The sequence below is a fragment of the Carettochelys insculpta genome, chromosome 1 (assembly GCF_033958435.1).
Source record: "Carettochelys insculpta isolate YL-2023 chromosome 1, ASM3395843v1, whole genome shotgun sequence".
NCBI lineage: Eukaryota > Metazoa > Chordata > Testudines > Carettochelyidae > Carettochelys > Carettochelys insculpta.
This window is the reverse complement of record NC_134137.1, coordinates 53,933,944-53,957,890: the sequence shown is the minus strand read 5'-3', so window position 1 is coordinate 53,957,890 and position 23,947 is coordinate 53,933,944. Positions and strand designations below refer to the sequence as shown.

The 23,947-nt window shown below is 40.7% G+C and overlaps 1 protein-coding gene across 9 annotated transcripts in view; it reads left to right on the top strand.

Moving 5' to 3' along the window:
• The window catches only part of STARD13 (StAR related lipid transfer domain containing 13), a 506,601-nt gene that overhangs the window by 362,785 nt on the left and 119,869 nt on the right, over nt 1–23,947 (top strand). Inside the window, exon 2 of one of the 9 annotated variants that reach the window (XM_074986452.1) lies at nt 11,642–11,721. The exons of 7 other annotated variants lie outside the window; for them this stretch is intronic. In XM_074986452.1, coding sequence (XP_074842553.1) covers nt 11,691–11,721 — 31 coding nt within the window. In that variant the 5' untranslated portion in view covers nt 11,642–11,690. Of the gene's footprint in view, nt 1–11,641; nt 11,722–22,130; nt 22,186–23,947 lie in introns of those variants that run through there. One more of the 9 variants, XM_074986462.1, reaches the window with a different exon arrangement.

Genomic DNA, 23,947 nt, shown 5'->3' with positions numbered 1-23,947 from the left:
CCAACCCACCACAGCCTGACTCCTCTCCCCCACTGGCACTGCAGCCCCAACCACCCCAGCCTGAACCCCCCGCTGGCTCTGTGCCTCCTCCACCTCATGATCTGGCCCTCCCCCAACACCCACCTGACCCGGTCCCCTAACCCACCCCTCAGCTAAGTTAAGGACTTACTTACCACTGGTGCAGCCCAGAGGAGCTGCCGGTACCTCCAGCTGCTCACATCAAAGCGGCTCCCGCTATGTGGCAGAGTGTCTGCAGCCATGTGGTCAGGTGCCTGCAGCCATGCTCCGCAGCTCCCCCTGCACCCTCCAACCCAACCTGCTCCCAACACCCTCCCCGCTGGCTCACAGCTCCCCCCCATCCTCCGGCCCACTCCCAATGTCCCCTCTCTCGGTTCTCAGCTCCCCCGACACCCTCCGGCCCAGCCCACCTGTCCCAGCCCGCTGCCAATACTCCCCTGGCCTGCAGCTTCCCCCACACCCTCTGGCCCACTCCCAACACGCCCCCCCCAGATTCACAGTTCCCCCCAAACCCTCCAGCCCAGTCCACTCCCAACACTCCCTCGGCCCAGTCCCCAAACCCCCAGTCTGCCACACCCCCCTCCAGGTACCACTGGTGCAGCCCAGAGGAACGATCCACCATCTCCTCCACCAGAGCTGCCACCAGGTTTTAACCCTCCCTCCCACTCATGGCCCCAAACTGCCCCCCACCCAAGGTTTGCATACCTTTCCAAAGCGGCTCCACCTGCTGGCACTCCTTTGCTGAGTTAGGAGCACTAGGAACCAATCAATTTAGTGTCCCTCTTACGAGTTTTTGCCTATGAGCAGAAAGTTGGGAACCAATTGTGCTCATAGAGCAAGGGATGAGTGTACATGGAAGAGCTAGAATCAAAAATGCAATTGATTCCCACACACCCTCAAGTAACTGGAATTTCACAGAAGTTGTGGGGAGGCTTTTTCCCTGGCAGAATGCATATTCTGCTGATGGAGAAGCAGCAGGGGCACCTTGAGCTCCTTTTGAACAGTAAATCCTGGGGTTGTGGGGGGGCAGTTAAGCTGTTAAGCCTGATGGTGGGTTGGAGCTGTGGGAGGGGCCAGGGGGCTTAAGCCTGGGGTGGGTTAGGGCTGAGCCAGAGCTGCATGTGGGGGGTGAGGTTGAACCAGCACAGCGGGGGTTGAGCTAGAGCCATGCCTGGGGTGGTGAGCTAGGGTGCATGCAGGGGGTTTGAACTGTGGTGGAGGGGGTAGAACCACAGCTGGGGGAGAGGGGGGCATTGAGCCAGAGCTGTGCCCAGGTGATGTGGTTGAATAGGGGGTGGGAGCCATGCTCAGGTGGGGAGCCTGGCTGTTGGGGGTTTGAACTGGTGCATTTTGAGGGTTTACTATATTGTCTTTTAAATATGTAACACCCATAGACCCAGATTGTCAGTAGGAGGGATTGAACCTACAACCGTAGGGAGTAAAGCCCTGTGTTCTACCACACAAGGTAAGGGCCAGCTAGCTTTTAGCCAAAGCTGTAGAGCATAGACTTCACATTCCCTAGTACGTGGTCTCATTGCCTCTGGGATTACAAATATATGAAAGTATTCTTTGTAAATTAGCTAATAGAACTCCTGGGATTGGGAAGCAAGTATAAATCACTTTTCTTGTCACCTGGAAGGTAGAGGGTCCAAGTCTCCTACAGTGTAAATCTGTCGTAAATTTGGTGAAGATGACAGAGTTAATCCACATTTACACCATGAGCAGAACGTGGCCCACAGAATCTACCTCTAGGGTGGCAAACTGACAGTCACCCATGTTTCGCATGTAAGAAAATTAAGCCGACAATTCACTGTCTGCTAGAATCTAAATTCCTTTGTTGGCTCGATTTCAGAATCAAGCACTGTGTCTCAGTGCTGCCCTCTTGCCTTTGCATGAAACACTAAACAGTTTGTATATTTCAGCTAAGTTGCCATAAAATTTAGTAGCCTGAGGGCACTGGTTTATTACTGGTATCCAACTCTGTTTTCATTTACTAAATGACATTCTGAAAGCTTCTATTCTGAACATAATCACCTTAGGATATTAACTAAGTACAAGTCTGACTGATTCAATTATTGCTGAATGTCAGTCCCTTCCCAGAACACAGGGCTCAGCGCATTAACAGCATGTTTAATAATTCCCAGTTGTTCTTTTTTTGCTCATCAGGTTTTCCCATGAACGCTCACGAGAAAGACAGAATTTGCAGCTACTTTTTAAAAAACATGGTATCTCTTTGTCCATTTTCACAGTAGCCTGCTTCTGCGGATAAGTGCACTTAGGATGCTGGCCATATTTTTAATTTAATTTCTTTGCAAATATATATTCCCTTTATTAAAGTTCTGTATACTTCCCATGAAGTCAACTTGTGAGCTTGCATCAATTTACAGGGCATAAGTCCTGTGCACACCAGAACTGTTCCAGGAGACTCTTGGATCTAACCCTCTCCTGGATGGATAACCCACCAGAACTCACCTACACATTTCTGAAACTCCCTTGCCTCCCACATCTACCTGCAGACAGCTACCAAGCTAACAAATTATTGTCCCTTCAGCTAACACCTCAGCCATCTCAGTCACCCCAGTTTAATCCAACCCTGTAAAAGGGACACGTTTACACTGCCTAAGCACACCCTAAGTGCCTCCAAAGCAGAGGTTTGTGGCTCGGCTGAGGGCTGCCTCAGTTTACCTCCTCAATGACCTAACAATGAGGTCACTTAAACAGCCAGTTAACACTCACCTTTACAGTCTCAGAGGAGTAGCTGTGTTAGTCTGTAACTTCACAAATAAGAAGCAGTCCTGTAGCACCTTAAGGTTTATGGATTTATTAGGTCTTGAGCTTTCGTGGGTAAGACCCACATCTTCAGATGATTGAACTAAATATTTAGAATCCCTTATAAAGCCTTCTGAAAAGAGCTCCCAATTCCAGATAAAACTTAACATTCCCAAAATAAGTCTCTAGGTTCAAGCTTCTCCACTCCCTGGCAACTTCTGCAGTCTTTCTTTGGTTTGCTAGGGGTCTCACTCAAGATTTCCTGCTGGGGGAGCATCTGCATTTGCAGTGTTGCAGTGATATTGGATTTTTCCTTCCTACAGGAAGTACTTTGTGCTTGTATTTATTGAATTCCCTCTAGTGGACATCAGCCCAAGTCACCTGTTGTTCAAGTTTGTTTTGGATTCTAATCATGTCTTCCAAAGTGCATGCAACCTCTCATAGCTTGGGTTTCATCCCCAGATTTTATAAGCATACTCTCCCTGCCATTACCCGAGTTATAAATTAACAGCTTGATTAGTACAAGGCTCAAGGCTGACTCCCTGCTGGACCTCATGGGACACCTTTCCAGATTAACTAGTCTAAGGCTAGATCTGCGCTATCTGTGGGAGATCAAACGTGCAAAATGGCGCATTCTGGGATCAGTGTCGAACCCAGAACTCCTTGTGAGCCTCAAGGTTTAAGGAATGTCAGCGGGAGGAGTGCTCCTGTCGACATTCTGCAGTGAAGACAGGGACAAATGTCGACAGCTGCAAAATTGATTTTAGTACACAATTGGCATATGTAAAATCGTGTAGCAGCCATTGACGTTCGCAGTAAGTGCAGAAATAGCCTTAGAGTATGGTCTTTCAACCAGTTGCACACCCACCTTATAGCAAGTTCCGCTAGACTGCATTCCCCCTAGTTTTGTAATGAGACTATCATATGGCACTGTCAGAAGTGTTGCTAAAATCAAGACCGTGATGTCATGCTTTCCTTCATCCATTAGGCTGGTAACCCTGTCAAAGAGGAAATTAGGATTGTTTGGCATGATTAATTTTTGACAAAAGTATGTTATCTGCTCATTTTAACTCTATTATTTGCTAGGAGCTTAGAAACAGACTGTTTAATATTGTTCTTGCACGTGTCCAGGTTTTGAAATTTAGACTGACTGGTACAAGATTCCCTGGGTCCGTGTGTTCCCCCTTTTATAGATAAATACTATGCTTGGCCTTCGTCAGTCCTCTAAGATCTCACCCATCTTCTGTGAGTTATTTGAGATAATTGCTATTAGCCCATAATTGCTTCTGCTAGTTCCTTAAGTGCCTTCAAATGAATGTTGCCTGGCCCTGCTGACTTGAATACATCTAACTTCTCTAAATATTTTAACATGTTATTTGTCTGTTTGACTTGTGTTCTTTCATTTTCTTGTTAGTAATTTTTTTGATTATCTGGTCACCCTTAACCTTTCTTAGTGAAGGATGAAGTAACATAAGCATTAAACACCTCAGCCTTCTTAATGCCATTAGTAATTATCTCCTTCCCTGCTAAGAAGGGGACCTATACTTACCTTCAGCTTTATTGCTCCTAATGAGTTTAAAGAATTTTATTATTGCTTTTTATTATCCTATGCTAGGGTTTAATGCATTTGGTGCTTAGCCTTTCTGATTTTATCCCTGCATTATTTCTGCTCTTCTGCAATACTCCTCCTTGGCAATTCATCCATGCTTCCACTTTTCGTAGGGGCCCTTTTTGATTTTCAGGTCATTAAAGAGATCCTGATGGTTTGAAATAAAAGACGCTTAAAACAGACAGCATCTTCTGTTGTTCTAAATCCTGCAGGATTTTCTGCGTTTCATATCCCAGCCCTTAATGGGTATTACATCAGATTTAGAAGGGACAAGAGGAAAAATTAGAACATGTCTGGAAAATGAGAGTTACTTGATAGTTGAAGAGTACAAAAGTGGTGCTGTCCAAATCTCCCTGTGGTAATGTACAGAAATCCTAACACTGTAAAATCAGAATGAAGATTATCAAGGGATTAATCATTGTGGGAATCTCCTGTGTACTTCTTCAGAGCTACTTTATCACATCAGATGCCCTAAGAGCCAGCTATTATTATTTCATTGTTCTGTATAGTTGTTCATCAGGGCCCACTCATGCACCATCTCCCTGCGACAAATTAAATGAATGATGGTGACATAAAAAAGTCCAATAAAAATCATGGCATTGCAAACATACATGCTAATATTCCTTAAACAGTCATCCAATTTATTCTGCATCTCCTTTGTCCTCTCTGAAAACAAGTAGTCCAGTAGCATCTTAAAGACTAACTGATTTATTTATTAGGTAATGAGCTTTCATGAGCCCTAATAAATAAATGGGTTAGTCTTTAAAGTACTATGGTACGGCTTGTTTTTTGTGAAGCTACAGACAAATACAGCTACCCCTCTGAGACTATTTGTCCACAGACACCTCAGATTGGGCAAAGTTCCAAAAGGACTCAGTCTTTTGAAATCAGGGTTCCATAAAATCAAGAGAAATAAAATAATCTGTTACAAACTGTGGAATGCAAAAGAGCTTGCTATAGGCAGTATTGTACACTCAAAGTTTATAAACTTAGGGTTTCCCTATATACGTTTTTTACTGAGCTTGTTTGTATTACTGTAGTACCAAAGAGCCCCAGTTATTGACAAGTCTCCATGTATGGTATAAATCTTCAGAACAGGGTCCTTATCCTCAGATTTTTCTGTAAAGCATCTAACACATTATTAAATAATTGTGATTTCAGAGCACGATGTTGCGTTTGCTTCATGAATAAAACTTCATTTTAATACAACAGGCATTCCATGCAAAAAAGGAGCTGCAAAACTGAACCCAGAGACTTCACCAGGTTGGAAACTCTGCATGTACAATGCTGATTTGTGTTGCAGTGAAGTAAAATACAGTATTAAACCTGTTGTTTCTGTAATTTCTAGAAAGAATAATCAGAGCTATTTAGATATAGTGAGAAATACACTTTTATTATCAACAGTTATTCCAGTACAATTTTTCAACATGTTAAGTGAATATAGAAAATTACACTGCTGTCAAGAATCTTGGATCAGTCAAGTCACCCTAGCATTGCTTATAAACTCTTCGCTTTCTTAACGGGGTAGGAAACATAATCTTAGTTTTGAGGTATTGAGCCTGCATACCAATTGCTTAACAGTATTATAGCTGGTGTTGGAAGGCCGTGAGTTCCAGCTTTGAATGCCAAAAGAGAAGAGATAAAGGAGAGGGCTGTGAAAATGGCTGCACCACTGCAAACCTTCTTCATTTTCAAATGCTGAAATGGACTTCAGGATGTGCAAGTCTGTAGCCTGCAGCAGCCTATCACCAGTGTCATGTACTGAAATTCCAGCTAGGCCATGAAATTGCTGAATTATGTAGTGATCTGGAAACCAGAGGTCCTACTACTTGGTTTTCTGAGTTAAAAGGAGAGTAAAATTGATTGTACAGCATAAGATGTTGAAATGTTTTGCTTTAAACAAATTTTTGAATATTTCAGCTATTTTCTGCCCTGTGACATGTAGGTGCCTTGAGGGAGTAAGTAAAAGGAGCTTCATCCATTGTAATATGAAAGCATCAAGGCAGGAACTTCAGCTATTGTTGAAGAAAAACCATCCTCCTCTAGCATTTAGGAGGTCAACCCCATTGCAGGATATGTCCTGGGGTCTGCAGGAGAGAGGCATCACTCACATGGAAGGTCCACAGTATTGGATCCCCCAACCCACTGCAGAAATTAACAGAACATCCGGAGGATAATGCACTCTGCCCTTAGGAACCAGGCACTTCAAATATTTTGTGTGTCCAATGCAGCATGTGCTTACCTGATTTTAAACTCGCATGGCTTCTTACATTTTACTTTGAAAAGAAGGAAGTGTGCATTGTTAAGGATACTGGAGTATCCAGAAGGAAGGACGGGCAGTTAGGACAAAGTCAGGGACTCAGGAGACCCAAGCTCAAATCCGTGCTTCATCTCAGACTTAGGGTACAACACTGATGGGAAAGTAGCTTCACCTCTCTGTGCCTTAGTTCTCCATCTGTAAAAATGGGAATAAGAGCACAAAGGTGTTGGGAGGACAAATGCATCCTGAGGTGCTGAGATTCTTTGATAATTGAGGCCATATACTACCTGAGATAAAAATGCACAAGTGCAATATCAATATTAAAAGATCCTCAGTATTCAAAATGGAAAAGTAAGTCAATTTATGCATTCATTTAAACTTGAAGTTGGTATGTTTGGTTAACAACAATATTGATGTAAGGAAGATTCTGACAATCATGACTGGATTTGCTCTTCATAGTGTCTACTAAATTGGGATAGAGATGAAAGCCTGAGGTAATACTGATCAGAAAGGGAAAGCAGATCAAGGACCTGGTAAAATATACAATTGTATCGTCATCAGTTGATCAGGAGTCTAAGAGTCTTATTAGACTCATTCTTATTCCTATATTCGTAAGTTGCATCAAACACAAGACTAGCATTCTTTCACTTATGGGAAAGCAAGTGCTCATATATGGATCTGTCTCTATTATTTGAGCCATCATTAGCTCATGGATGACCTTCAGAATTTGATCTATTCCAACATTCAGCAGCCATGTTGTGAATGGAGTAAGGAAACAAGAGCACATAATTCATGTGGTAGACGTTTGTCCACCATCTGAAATTCACAGCAGTCATTACTGAAAAAAAGTTCCTAAATGGTCTAGGTCCAGATTACCTTAGACCACCTTGTCATCTGCAACTTCTCCACTCTTAGCCAGAATGCTGAAGCTCAGGGCATGTCTACACTGCCCCACAGCTCAGGCTACAGGAGGGTGAATAGTAATGTGCACCAGTGTGCTACTTTGTAACTCTCCCATGTGGGCATTGCAGATGCAAACTTAAAGGGACACGCTAAATCGACTGCTGCTCATGCTGACTCTGGTCCTCTATGGGATCGCAAGGAGTAAAGGAAGTTGACAGGAGAGTTTCTCCTGTTAACTCCCCTGCAGTAGGGGTGCTGTGGTGAGTCAAACTTACTTGAGTTGACTCCATTTATGCTATTCATGTAGTTTCAGTTGTGTAATTGAGTTTGACTTTTCCCCCAACGTAGACCTGCCCTAGCATAGTCCTCTTCAAATGGGGCTGCATAAGTGCAAACGAGAGTTTTAAGTTTGCGCCCACAGCATCCACGTGGGAGTTGCAGCACAGTATATTGCTATTCACACCCCATAGGGCCTGAATTTTAGGGCACCGACCCAAGAATGAAGCTTCTGAATGCCAGACACATGATATTCTCATTGGCAGTTCAGTACCTCAAGAGTTCACTCCCTGCTCACTTGTAGAAAGAGCCACATAACAAACATATTTGCTTAAGCCTTACAAAGTGATTAGTCTCCTAGATGACATGTCACATGAAAAGCTTCAGGTAGAAAGTGAACATGACACTTTGTTAAAGGCTCAGTTTAAAGCTTCTGAGGGAGCCGTACCATGGTAAAGGACATCCTCTAAATGCCTATAATACAGGTATTAATGGCCCTAACTCCGATTCAGAAACCAAACTAACCGATTTTTATATTGCTACTTAGCAATATTGTACAAAGTCCCAGATACTGGTGGTGGGTGTGTTTAAAAAGTCAGTATTAGCAGAGCTTATCAGTTGATCTGGGTGTATGTGAGTGTAACTAGGATCAGAATCTGACTTGAGCTGTTTAGCACAAAATGAAAATACTTGTGTTTAATTATACCCTGTTAACATAAAGGGTTTATTTCTGTGAATTGGGCTGGTTTTATCATTTGCCATAGTCTTAAGTAGGGATGGTTTAAGGCTTATTCACCATGTGGACTGACCATCTGCACTCAGTAATTGCAAATTCACTTCCAATATTAATAAACTCTTTCTGTGTTCTTGCATGTCTCTGAAATGCCTTAGGCAACTGTTCCTCCCTCCTATGGAAAAATCACAACAGCTGTGAGATTCACAGGGACTTCAGTGCTTGTCTTTTGCTACATATCTGGCAGCAAGGTGGTTAAGTGCAAACAACTTTCCAAGCTGCCTAGTAACTGTAAACCCACTGAGTGTAACTTTGATGACATCAGAAAAATAACTCCTTTCAAAGAGCCTTAACTGGATTACATAGTACCTGAACACCTGTGCTCATTCTCAGAGCCTAGGTGATAGTGTTGAGGTATCTTATAAGTCTACAGGAAGTAATGATCCAGATCCCCACCTGGTGTAAATCAGCACTTACCAGGAATTGAGACTGTAACAGTATTTTTAGACTCCTTTCAAAATGTATAAAGGATGTTCATGCAACTTCCTACATCTTTATTCCATTAGCTAATTAACCAAACTTAGCAAGTAAAAATCGTCCTTCTCCACAAATGGAGTTAAGACAGTATTATATTTATTTGGACTTCTAAATTTTTGATGAAGTGTCTCATGGAAGACTGCTAAGGGAATTTATTATTCATGGTCTAAGAGATAAAATATTGTCATTGAAATGAAACTTTCTGAGAGACGGAAAATAAAGACAAGGAATAAGTGCAGTTTTCATTGTGTCCAATAGCTATAAGCCAATTGCCTCAACATTCTGTGTTAGGATTAAGGTTGCTAGTATGTTTATTAATGACTGGGAGACCGAGTGAGTAGAAGAGTGAAAATGCATGCAGGTGGCACAAAATTATTAAGTGGTTCAAGACCAGAGAAAACTGAGAAACTTCATGGGACCTAAACAAGCTAGGAGAGTGGGCAACAGAATGGCAGATCAAGTTCAATGTTTAGAAATGCAAGGTATTGCACATTTCAGATGAATAATCTGAACTACTTTATACCTAACCATTTCTAACTGATCTGTAACAAATAAAGTTTCCAGAAATTCATCAGCATAGATTGTACCTTTCAGGCTTGCCAGGGGCTGTGCTTCTCTAACTCCTACTGAAGTCAACTTGCACTATTATCCCTTGATAGCATATCCTGATAATGGCCTGATCCATAGAAATGAGTGCAGGTCTACCCTCCAGATTTTTGCTGGCCTAGCTATGTTGGTCAGGGGTGTGATGAGGTGTGATTGTTGATCCACATAGTTATGCTGGCAAAAAACAAAAAACTACGATGTTGAAACAATTATCCCAACAAGTCTGCTTGTTTGCCTGTATAGCTTATTTCATTGGACCACTTTCGTCACTGTTAGTTGAATCCATACTTGGAACACTTTGCTGGTGAGCTGACAAAGCTCTTGCTATAGACCTGGCCTATGTAATTCAGAAAAGAGTCTGTTTTAAAGGCAAATGTTATTGTTGTTCTGATTGTCTTCAAAGGGAATGGAGGCACCCAGTTCTCCCAGGAAGCATTCAGCATATTTCAGGATTGCGCCTATGGATCTTGAACTCCCTTGTGTGGTGTGTCTGTCTGTACAGCACCCGGCTTACACACAACTCTGTGCAGATATAACAACTTCATGTTCCAGCTTTATGGCCATAAGGAGTGGCCTGTTTGGTTGCTAATGCCTTGGTAGGATTAGCTTTTATTATTTGGAGATCTTGTTTCAATTATTCTGTTTCCTCCAGCCACTCACCTTCACATGCCCTGTTTATTTGCTGTTTTGTTTTTTTTTAAAAAATCAGGAAGAGTGTATCACGTTCAACCTATTATTGTTTTAATTTTTGCAACTTCTTGTTTTTGCCCTCAAGTTATTTGTGACTAAAGTACCAGTCAGCCTCATGCAGCATCTGACATCCTCCTACATCTGTCAGCTGTTCTAGTTCTCTCCTATTGCCCAAGGGTTCTAATCTTCTTCCTTCTTGTTTCTCTGTGCAGTCTCTCATGGTGATGCTCCTTTTTTGGCAGCCCATCGGAGACTCCTGTCTTTGCCTATTTTGTGTGCATTCTTCTGATCCATTGGTACCCATTCCTTCCCCAGTGTACATGCTCTGCTTTCACTGGATTTTTAAAAATGGCCTCAGGAGTCTTCCCAGTAGGTTAACCTATATTTCAGTTTTTATAAATATAGATTTTAACAAATATATGTCTGAAGCCAGCTCCTCTAACAATTTTCACATCTTCCAATGACTGCAGTAGCTTGCTGGGCTCAGATATCTTTATATAATTAGTTCAAAAGGAGTCATTTATTGTTAAAGTGGCCAGTCACACATGGCTGCTCCTTCCTGAAAATGTGTACTGTCTAATGAGGAGTTTCTGTAAAACCAATGGCACCATACTGTTACATTCTTACCCAGAGCACCCTTGAATCTTCCTGCATACATGAGAATAGGTGGCTGCCAATAATGTATCGTGCTATTAGTCTGGTAGCTTTTATGCTGGGGGATGACATTTCTCTTTTCTTATGACTTCCTGTTTCTTTGGTTCTGAGAATCCTGGTTATGAAAGAATATAAGCTCTTCATGGCCTCTAGTGGACAACATCTAGAAGTGCAGGTATCTTTTAACCTAAGTGGATCAGAGGGAAAACTGAGGGTTATCAGTACAGGTTTTTTCTTGATATTGTTTGGTCATTGTTATAGTTGATTGATAAACCTCCCCAGGAATGTAGGTTTCTCAAATAACACTGAAAGATAAACTTATGACGGGGCAGGAGGCTCAAAGGACATTTCAGGTTGCTAGTGTATTTTATACCATTACAGGAGAATTCTTTGTCACTACAGCACTTACAAACCTGAAGGTATGCTGAGAATGACATCTTGATTTCATAGTGATTATAGTATTTTACTGCCAGGTGAAATTCACTGCTATAAGCAGAACTCTCCAAATATAGCAATGTGTAGGTCAACATCTTATTTTTTCAATACATAGCATATAACGAGGCTTATTTTGCCTCTTCATTTTTAGATTGCCCACAGTTTGTAACAGCTGTGTTTACAAATGCACCAGCGTATGAATGAAGCTTATAGACAGATTCTTCATAAGAGGTAGGAGGAGCTGTCTCTGCATGTCATTGAAAACATTTTGGTTTTAGCCTTCTTATCGTTTATTGTGTTATGTTGGATAAACCCACTAGGTTATTTTACACGGAACAAAGACTGTGCCAGAACAACTGACGTGGGATAAAGCCTGTTAATATGGTGATAGCTTTTTCTTCTTTGTTTTTGATTGTCTAAGATAAAATAAGAGAAGAGATTGAACTAACCTGCAAATTTTTACTTGGGAGAATCCAATAAAGTAGGCAAAGACAAGGGCAAAATGAGAAAATTATGGTTGATGGGTGTTAGAGACAGAAAACTGGACAAAGGTCTGCTATGGGGAGAAGACGACATTCTAAATTATCATTATCTTTGTTATGTCTACCTATATTTACATGTATATATAAGACTCTTTGAGAAGAATTGATAGATCGGGAAGGTAGAAGTGACCACTATGGCCATCCTGCAGGATTTCTTGAATTCAGCAATCATAGGTAAAAATACCAACTGTTTCCTTCATCACACCATAATTTCTAATTGAGCTAGAGCATATCATATAGCAGTATATCCAAGAAGAGAGACTAGAAATGCTTAGATTTGTCATTTTGTTTATGATGAAGGCTGTAGCTTCGGTGTAATTTAGGTACAAATTAATGGCAAATGCGCTAACATAGTTGTGTTTCAAATAAGTCTTTTATGCACTATCGGACTTATATTTTCTCACTGTGGATCTCACAAGAGACATTTGAGTTCACAATCATTCCTTGTCTTCGCACGTCGCAATTTCAGTATTAGTATCTTTTTTCACAATACTGAGGCACTGCTTTAATGCAAATAAGAGGAACAAGTGCCATCCACTAGATCATCCCTACTACTTTATGCAATAGCTGTTTTTCCCCCATTGGAAGTCTTGTGTCCAAGTCTGCTCCTGTTTAACTTATAAAGTGAAACAAGATCCCCTGTATGTCAGTAGTTTGGCTTCAACATGGTGCTTGGACCTATATAGAAGTGTCCCTGAAACTGTTAGAATATTATTCTGAGTTTCAAAAGCATTTCTATTGACAAATGCTTAAAAAGGAGTGTTTACCATTAAAGTCTTGTATGTACTAAAGCTTTGGATACCATCTTTATTGATTTTGTCTCAGCTGTCTACATTACATATCTATATAACCTCCAACACTGAAGTATCTGATAATTGAGAAAGAACTATAATTAGTAAACCTGTGTGTGTGTGTGTGTGCACACGTGCACGCTTGTGATGGAAAAAAACCCAAATGTCAACAAAGCCAAATATTAATTCTATTAATATGTGAAAGGTCAGGGAACAACATGTCACACCTCAGGCAAAGGAAACTTTCTACCTCCAATAAAATGCATTGGGTTTGTAAGTAATGCAATACTTTGTTTTGAAGAAAAGATTTTAAGTTATGAAATTAGCAGAAGTTTGGGGGAATTACTCATTCTCTGGCAACTAGAGTTGGGTAAGAAATATTTTTTCCATCTTGTGAAAAACTTCAAGATTTCAGATTTTTTCCTGTTTCATATTGGAATGAAACCAAGACCTTTCAAGGTTTTTCACATATGTATGCACAGATACACAAAAAAAAGAGCAAAATCCAGCCCATCTGGGATGGTGGTGACCCAGGCTGGAGTACCTGCTCATCCTGATTCAGCAGGGGCATGAAACAAGGTCTCCAACACCCCAGCAGAGTGCTCCCGCTAGCAGTTACTGTGAGGTTTTGGTCTCCCATTATGCATTTGACAGATTCCATTCTGGACTTCAGAAACCTTCTCAATGAAAGCTTACTTAAAATTGGAATGTTTTCACCAAAGTTTGTGTTGCAACTAATCAATATTGTTTGACAGAGAAGATCTTTGTTGGATAATTCCTAATCAGCACTACCAGCAACCTTGAGATCATTTGTTCTCCTCTTACAAATGTTAGTTTAAAATAAACCCACCCTGGGTTCCTCATTACAGCATTGTTAAGTTACAGTAAAAGCTACTTGTCAGAATGAATGTTTGTTATCTGATTACTCTGTTGGCAAATGTTTTAAAAGACTGAAGTAGGACTGTGTTCTCAAAGAGCAGGTGTTTTCCTGTTTTTACCCGTAATCACTGTCTGTGATGAATAGCACCCTAACTTCACAAAACAAAAAGTAGTCCTGCAGCACTTTAAAGACTAACAATATTATTTATTATGTGATGAGCATTCATGAGACGGACCCACTTCTCCAGATCTGAAAATAATCACATAAGCTCATCAAGTAATAAATAATATTGTTAGTCTTTAAGGTGCTACAGGACTGCTTTTTTGTTTTGAGAAGATACAGACTAACACAGCTACCTCTCTGAGATTAACCACTCTAACTTGTTTACATTAAAATCTGTGTTGAAATATCTCAAGGGCACATGGTAGATTCCTTTTGGTGGCAGTTCTTAAAGAGGTCCTGTAACTTACTGTCCTTGCTCAGGAGTGCTTTTATCATAGCAGAGGGCAGTAGGTCCTACGTGTGTGGCAGTATTGTGAAAGCTGAGATTTTAACAGGATTATCAAGTAGTGGGAGAGGAAGAACTGGAAAATGTCAGTATCATAGAGGTTCAACAGCTTTGCTGTTAGGATTACTAGGAACAATGCAACTCAGTAGCAGAACTTATGCGAGCAGTGTTGTTTCTAGTCTTATTAAGTATGACTAAGAACTTCTAAGAGCAAGTGCCATGTTAGAGTTGTCGTGGAGTATTTCTGACCATGAATACTTCAGAAGTGGATCCTGGAGTGCTGAGTTCCTCCTACAAGGGTGTAGAGGTCTCGATGCTAGCCACAATAAAACCTTTCTGCACTGGAATACTGCTTCTTCTTTATGCTCTCGGAATACCTTTTTAAATGGATCAGAAAAGCACAAAAATGGCTAAGCTACCCTTAAGTCTGGAGCTCTTGATGAGATAAGGCAGTGCCATGTTTATTTATATATTTATTAGTACAAAATATTCAGGAATAGAACAGGCACGTTAGATAAATAATATCCAACAATTACAGCCGAGGCATCAAGAAGCTACTGTACTGTAGAGTATCCGTGTTCAGGGATATTTCACTCTCAGCACTGCATTAACTGTCATTCTCCTATGGATGGAGAGTGAGGAAATATCACCATGTGCTATGTATGATCGGCTAAGATTTTGCAAGAACAGGCTGTTGTAGTACTTGATGCAAGGACCTCGAATTAAATCTGAGGTACTGCTGTTGATAATTCACTAGATGGCTGTTTACTCTTCTAGCTGGGACTGAACTGTTGCCCAGTGTGGTGGTTAGGAAGCATTGTTCTTAAGCATTTAGGTGTTGCAATTAGATAGCCACTTCGGGTTATTAAAGGTCTATAACATCTTGTGCAGGAGAAGGCATAATTACATTCTGGCTGCCTGTATTTTCCTTACAGAGTAATTTGGATACATTACTTTTAACTTCTTGATCTAAACTGTTGTGCAGCGTTGCTGCCGCACAGTAAGTGACAGACACGTTTCACGCCAGACACAGCTGCGCTTCGGTGATAGAAGAGGAGACGTGCATGCAATGTAATTGCTTTAGAGTGATCAAGAAAGACGATGCTATATTAGGCTTAAATTTTAGGCCATTGTTTGCAAGGCTTATGATTGGTGTCATCATACATTTCATTTGCATATAGCTCCTGAGTTCTGACTTTCCTCAAAGTGGAAAAGATAATTTTACTAGATTCAGTTTCTTGGCAATTGCCTTACCATGCCAGCTCCTTGGTGCATTGGGTCTTGAGGACAGATGCTGGTCTGAACTTTTAATTCCTTCTCTTCCTCATTACAGTCTTTTACATACAGAAGGGAATTAGCACTCCAGATCATTGTCGTTTGTGGTGGGGTTTCATTACTGATTTTTATGATACCCAATTAGCTTTTGACTGAGAGCAAGGCGTTTTTGTCCCTTTAAGCAAACCAGAAATTCACATTTCAATACGTACTTTTAAACAATGTTTGAATCATACAACTTTTCCAGACGTTCTTGTCCCTGAGCTCTGTAGAGTATTCAAACGGGCTTACACAAATTGTTATGCCTCTGACATATACAAATTGAACTTGATGTTAAACTAGGGTCAAGTCATTTAAATATTTGTAAGTAATATTTCAGGCCTTCTGTTTTATTTGCGGTTTTACTGCATTTTGCAGTTTTAATGATTCAGTTGGTTTGTCGTGTGTCTTTGATGCAGGAGTTTGCAAATCCTGCGGTTGTGTCTTTAGTATTACAACAATCATGAAGGCTTTGCCTCAGCGGTTCAGAAAGATGACGTGTAAAGCAGAAGAGACAGTTTAACTTTCATATGCCAGATTCAAGCTGCTGAATTTAGAGTTAGAAAACATTTATACTGGCTGGTAAAGGAACCACATGTGACATAGGGATATGCCAAAAGAAAAGTTGTTGTTTTTTTTTTCTTTTTTCCCCCCACTAGGGCAAATAATCAAAAGGCACAAATTAAAACAAGAAATCAAAAAAGGCAGAGGTGGAATTCTGTCAAAGGATGTGTTTTGCATACTTTAATCCTTCACAGTACATATTTTACAATATCAACAATGCAAATACATCTCAGTTGATATCTCCTCATCTAATGTGCATAGTACAGTTGTCCTACTTTAAACAGACATTGAGACTGTGAGTGAATTTTAAAAATACCTACCTAGCTCCAGCAAGACGCTTCGGGCACAACTGTGCTGTTAGTTGTTTGGGGCAGGGAGATGGGGTTCTTATCCTTAGCTCTAGGGAGTGAAGTCTGTATGGCTGGCAGCCAGAGATACCCTTTTTTTCCTCTGAATTTTTACAGTAGTGTTCAGTCAGTAATTTCTACTCATGACTGTAAAATTTGAAATGAACATGTTGGTTGGTTTGATCTTCAACGAATCAAAAAATCAATCCTGTAGCTCCTTAAAGACTACTTGTTTATTAGGAGATGAGCTCTTGTGGGACAGACCCACTTCTTCAGATCTGGTGAATAACTGATGACTGAGAGAAAAAGAATTTAAAAAGATGGGAAAAAAAGCTGGTGAATAATGTAGATGGGGGGAAGGAATGGGAAGGGAGGAGAAAAAGCCTCTGCAAGTGTCTATAAAGTCAGGTGGGATGCCTGCGATCAAAAGTGGGGAAACTGTCCTTGTAACATACAAGATAGTTGAGATCTTTGAGTCCACAGTGATAGATATCAAACTTGAAAATAGATTCCATTTCAGATGTCTGCCTTCGTAATCTGGTGTTAAAAGCTTTTTGTTTCAAAACACAGACCACTAAATCTTCAATAGCATGTCCTGCCAAATTGAAATGCTCACTTACCAGTTTATGTGTATTCAGATTCCTAATGGCTGATTTGTGTCCATTCATTCTTTGGTGAAATGATCTTCCAGTTTGTCCGATGTACATTGCAGAGGGGCATTGCTGGCACATGATGGCATATATCACATTAGTGAAGTGCAGGAATATGAGATCCTGATCATGCGACTAACGTGGTTGGGTTCAGTGATGGTGTGACTAGTGTAAATATGTGGACAGAGTTGGTAACAGGGTTTGTTGCAAGGAAATGTACCAGAATTAGTATTTCTGTGGTATGGCATGTGGTTGCTCGTGAGAATTTTCATGAGGTTGGGCGGCTGTCTGTAGGAAAGAACAGGCCTGTGATCTAGGGCCTGTGAGAGTACAGCAGCATCATGCTCCAGTATAGGTTGTAGATTGTCAGTAATGCACTGGAAGAGTTTGAATTGGGGGCTGTGGGTGATGACAAGTGGTGTTCTGTTATTAACCTTCTTGAGCCTATCTAGAAGCAGCTGGTTTCTAGGTATTTGTCCCTGTCAATCTGTTTCTTTACTTCTCCCTGTGGGTAATTAAGTTTTATGAATACCTGGTAGAGATCTTAAAGTTTTTCATCTCTGTCAGTCGGATTGGAGCAGCTGCGGTGGTATTTTACGGTTTGGCTGTAAATGATGGATTGTGTGATGTGTCCTGGAGGGAAGCTGGAGGCATTTAGGTAAGAGTAGCTGTCAGTCAATTTCTGATATAGAGTGGTATTGATTTGACTATCAGTGATTTGTACTGTGGAATTTGAATGCACATAAACGAGTAAGTGATCATTTCAATTTGGCAGGACACACTATTGAAAACTTAATACAGTGTACTTCAAAAAAAAAAGAGATTTTAAATCCAGATTACAAAGGGAGACATCTGAATTGGAATTTCTTTTCGTGTTTGATACCTATCACTGCAGACTCAACAATGATCTCAATTATCTTATGTATTACATGGACTGTTTCCCAACTTTTGATATTTGCAGTGATCGCAGGCATCTGACTTAACAGACACTTACAGAGGCTTGTTCTCTTCCCTCACCCCATTCCTTCTCCCCATCTATCTGATTTATCAGCTTTTTTCTTTCATTTTTCCCAACTATTTTAATTCTTTTTCTCTGTTATCAGTTATTCTCCAGATCTGAAGAAGTGGGTGTCCCATGAAAGCTCATTACCTAATACATAATATTGTTAGTCTTCAAGGCGCTATAGGACTGCGTTTCTGTTGTTTTGTGAAGATACAAACTAACACAGCTACCTCTCTGAGGCTGTTGATTTTGAACTGAAATTTTCATTTTGTCCTAGTTTTCAAAAACGAAAACACTTTTTCAAAATTTCAGTCTGTGTCTCCCACTTTCTTACTTTTTTTCATCTTTGCCACTGAATGCAACAGCATGACAGAAAGATGCCTAGGTTTTCCAGCTCTTTTCTTCCCCCACCCCTTCAAATCTGTAACTTTAAAAAAAAGGAGGAATATTATATATATGTAGACCCTAAACATTAAGTATTTTCATTTCCTTGCTTTCGATGGCAAAAAGAAACCATGAAAATTTGAAAAAGAATGTTTTCGCAAGCTGAAATGAAATTGTTTTGAAATTTCTAGTAAAAATACAATCCAAAATTACCTTTTGCTGCGGAGAATTTCATTTTCAATGAAAAAATTGATTACTTTCAACTAGCTCTAGATGATTAAAAAAACCCTCTATTTCCTTTTTGACTTACGTTTTCTCTTGTATTCTAGTCGCTAGGAATGACTTTCATCTTCAGCTGGCAAGAGGTACACTATTTCTTCTTAGGTGCTGGACTGGTCTCCCTAAGCCACACCTTCATCACCTAGCATCATGAGCTTGGACTGATCCTGAAAGCAACCTATCAACGACAGCTGGCCTTTTAAGTAGACCAGACCAGCACAGCACATCGAGGGTGACCAAATATCCAAATAGGGAGAGTCCCCATATTTGAAACTTTACCTTAATATAAGCATCTATTCTCCCTGGACTCTGTCCTTTTTTTCCCCACACTTGCTGTCTAATTACCCTAAGCACATCACACTAGTTCCCTTCTCTGTATACTAGCTACTAGTTAAGTTCCAGATTTATTTAACATCCTGGTCCTCATTTTCTAGAGTTCTAAATTAGTAAAGAACAGGATTTGAGAAGCTACCTCTCACTTTGCATCTACTCATAACACCTACACTGAATGGATGCTGTGATTTACAGAGGCCACATTTGAACTACTGTGTAGGGGGTAAAGCTGCAAATATTTTCAAATGAAGGCCACTACACAGGCCTGGGTGTAGACAAAGCAAGTCACAGTATGGGAGCCTTTAATCTGCTATCTTTTAGCATTAGTCTTAAAATTCTCCTAATTTTATTCAAATGGGTGTTTACTACTGATTGGTCTCATTTATGTAACTTCAAGTCCATTTCAAAGGTCGGACAGGTTATTTTAATGAGTCCTACACGGTTTAGCAGATAATTATTGTACACACAATGGCCCTGGAAAAGTGGATTAAATAGGTTTTCTTTGCAACTTAGAATCAAGGATAGGGCTGCTGTTGCCACTGGCTGTATATACTGTACAGCTGGTGATCCTTCATCAAGCTACTGGCAAGAATATGCCAGTCCATCCACAGGAGAGCCCTCTAGTTTCACTTTTTCAGATCCAAATCACAGCTGCTTGGACCAGGGCCCTCAGAACTTTTCTTATGGCTGCAACTTGACAAAGCACTATCCTCGTGGTGTCCAATATGCTTCCCATTCGCCATATATGGTGAATGGGGCAGTGGAGTTTGGTGAACTGTGGCTCAGTAGAGCCACACACGTGGGCGCCCCTCTGGCCGCTCTGCACATGCGCCTTTGCCACATGATGGGGCAAGCGCAAGGTGGCAGTGGCTGAGGTGGCCCCTGCTGTAGTTTCTCCAACACGGTGCCTGTGGCACCACCTGGGAGCCACATGACTTCTTCGGCTCCAGCACAGCTCCTCCTGCCCCAGTTCCAGTGTCTTGGTGTGGCCTTGGGGCTCAGTGTGGTGCTTGTGACCCTGGCAGCCCTGGATTCAGTGGTGGTGACTCTGGTGAGTGAGGTGGAATATGTGGGGGTAAGGTGAGCTGGAGGCACCTGGCTCTGGGTGAGGGGGACATTTATTAGAGGAGGGGTGAGGCGAACGTACCAGGACGACAACCACAAGTGTGATGCTCCTTGCTTTACTATTGTACTCCACTGCACTACCCCACTGCCCTCACCTCATAACTCTGCAAGCCATTTAATTTTCTACCAAGCCTCCTGGAAGGTCAGTAGTTGAATATGTGCCTGGCTTAATGGTTTCCAAACTGTGGTATGTGCTTTACTGGTGGTTTGGAAAAGCTTACTAGTCCAGTGTGCTGGTGATCTCAGTTTACATCCTGGCAATCATGTTCAACAGGACTAAAGATGTCTTAAACACTTTCTTAATAAGTCTTTAATAGAAATTCATCAATACTCATCATGGATCAGAAGCAGGGATTGAATGCCAAACTTTCAGCATTGTGGCATATAGATGGCTACTACTTGAGTTAAAGGGCTACCTATAGGTGTTAGGTAGGATCAATAGTAGGTGGATTACCTCACAGAGTGGGTGCAAGTAGTTTACATCAAGCAGTTGGTTAGATTGTTGCAGTTTCCACAGGATCATTATTGAGTTGCTAATAGACGTGGTTCATGCAGTCAGATTAGGAGGAGACACGGTCCAGGAAACAGTCTGTCTGTTAAAAGTTATCTACAGTATGGTACAGTTTGAGACTACTAGGTTAGTTCAGTTTATTTTTTCATTCAGAATGTATGTGTTCGCTAAGACAGGTCTCTGCAGTAATTCTTAGTTTAAAGGTCGTGCCATCTCTTCACAGGAGTTGGAGGGAATTAAGACATTGTAGAGAATACATATATAAACAGGTTGAACCTCTCTAGTCCAGCACCCTTGGGACCTGACTGGTGTTGAACAAGAAAATTTGCCAAACCACAGGAAGTCACCATTGTCTAGCAACATTACCAACACTTCCACTGCTTCCTGGGCTCTTAGAAGATATTTAGGGGGCAAATTACAGCTAAATAGCAGCACAGGACACTGAGAGCTAGGCCTGGTGCCTGGAGACAAACTTTATGGGACCACAGGAAACTGGACCACACCCAGGATAAGTGGTCATTCAGCTAACTAAAATCATGCCCGATTATGGATGTTGCTAGCTGAGAGAGTAACGAATTAGAGAGGTTCAACCTATATATGAACTGAAGAGCTAGTTTACTCTGTCCTTTGGAATATAGGATGTAGTGCTATTAAGTTTGTTAACACATAATGTATTCTATTATTTTTAAGCTCTGATATAATGTTCAGTGCTGCACAAGAAATGTCTGTGTCCACACTGAGTTAGTATGATGGTAAGAGTTCATTGCAGCTGGAACTCTCAGCACGTACAGTATGTCCTCTTGTTTAACCTAACTCATCAGTGGAAGGGAATAACAGCAGATCCAATATAATGGCTACCAAAAATACTTGGCATTGTAGATGTAAATTTATCTCTTTAAGAATGTCAGTCGCTGATTCTGAGAAGATCATTATATGAACCAGTTCTCCAACACAATATGTTTTGCTATATCTTCCCACTGGAATAGAGCAGAGTGCTGTGCTACATTAATTAGTTCCTAAGCCTTGAAGGTCACAGCTATCTGGCCTCTATTTTCCAGGATTAATTATTTTAATATATGATTGACTTTCATATGTATGTCATTAAGATGAAGAACTGTTTTTCAGGTTTGAGATGAAGCAGCAGTCTTTTACTGTAGTATTTGCCATAACTGCACAGCCAGTGTTAAAAGAGATGATTTATAGAAAATCCAGCTGTGAGTTTTCGTATCTTCAAGAGCAGGAGGCGGGACTAGAAACCAACCTAAAACCAAGCAGAGCATTGATCAGACGAGGAATGATGTAGAGCACAGCCCCACGCAGACAACAGCTAAGCAGTGTGGAAATATTAGCTGACAAAATAATAAGGAAGAAGCTGCACTCAGAGAAGCCATCTGTCAGAATCTGAGAAGCAGGTTTCAAGAAACCAGAAAATGAAGTACAGAAGAAAGTGATTTTGGTTCAAAGGTACAGTGAAGCCTAAGGATATTTGTAGACAGTAAGGTTAAATATTGTACTGTGGGTGTTTAATACAGCAGTTAATACTGTTTTGAAGAGCTTTTTAGCTTTGAAAACAGTCATATCTCCCTTGTAACCTGTCTTCTACTTAAAAGGTTTGAATTACTTTAAAGATGTTAAGAGGCTTATCTGTTTGAGATGGCTTGTTTAAAAAAAAACTTGCAAACAAACTTTCAAACTGCTAGTTTCCTCCATTTCAGATGGGTGATTTTGTGTAATTAATTAAAGGACACCTCCGGTAGCAAACAAGAAATATTTTTTAATCTTTCTGAAAGGCATCTTTGATGAAAGCTTGCTTAATCCTAGAGGTGACTGAGGGGGGTAGGCAAGAATATTGTTGTTGGAGATGGAGAGAGAGTTCCCACCCGACTAATTAGAACTATAATGCATAAACATCTTGGGCTAACTTGTGCCCTTACTTATATTGGTGAAATATTAGGAGTAAGTCCATAGAAGGTTATTCCCGATTTAACTCAAGGTAGGATGTTGTTCCACATTTCTTAAAGCAGAAGAAACCCTGTAGTGCTACACAAAATACATTTTAGCGTTACCAGAGCACTTGCTTAAAAACAACCACTAATTTTTTTTTAAATGCATGTTATGTAGCCTCTTCTGACATATGTTTCTGAAAGCACTGGTATATGATCTTGTAAAAAATTCTGTTGTTTGATGTTGACAGGCTTTCAGATAAGACTATTTGCTTGCTGTTTGTAGGTATGGTTTCCACTGTTTGGTGGCTTGTATTTGATGTGACCTGCCTAATTTCAAAATGTTTCTGAGACTATAGTTTGGAATAATAATTAGCAATAGCAGAGGTAGAATAAACATTAGCAATAGCAGAGGTACATGAAAGGTTTAAACAAGACCCCAGGTATCTCTTTTTTTATTTGGAGTGAGACAATTCTATTACAATTCATACAGAAAAATAACTTGTTGCAGTAGGTCTAATGTACAGTCTGCTCCATGCCAGTAGTGGAAGCATTGGCTGGAGACTAAAAACCACTCAATATTATGGCCCAATATGGATGACAAAACATTGTAGCATGTGTGGGAAAATGGCTGCAGTCCAATGTCTGGAATCATTTATCTTCTGGTAGTCTGGAAGATGACTGTTTTATGTATTTTACAGAAATCCCTGCTGATTGATTTCATTTACTTGGGGGGAAGGGGCACAGAGATGGCTGAACTGGACAAATGGAAAAAATGTGAACCCTTTACAGTAACCCTGACATCCTGTTCTGGTTAGGTTTTTGTCTCTTTTAAATGTGATCTTACCATCTCTGACAATCATGTGAACACTTTCTGCTGGTTTCTTATGTCATCTCTCTTCTCTTAGTTTTCAGTCTCAGCAAGCCAAAAGTTGAGCACTCCATGTACGAGCTCTTTCTCTAGCTTAGCCTTTTTCCAGTGCATGGGGTACATTTTGGAAATTACTGCAAAAAGTCAGGAGGAGAAGGAAGAAATGGAAATTGATAAAATTCCACAGAGCCTATTGTAGGAGTACAGCACATGTGTGTGCAGCTGTTTGGAAAGATAGGCATGAAATACTTTGAGAGAGGTGGTCTGATTTCCTATCCCTGGAATAACTTCTATTTTCAATATTCAAGGATTTCCTAAATAGCTGCATTTATACTCTTGTAATCCATGCAATGAGATGACAGTATTTCTTGAGGCTTTTTATTCATTTTAGACTTTTGACAAGCATCCTGGA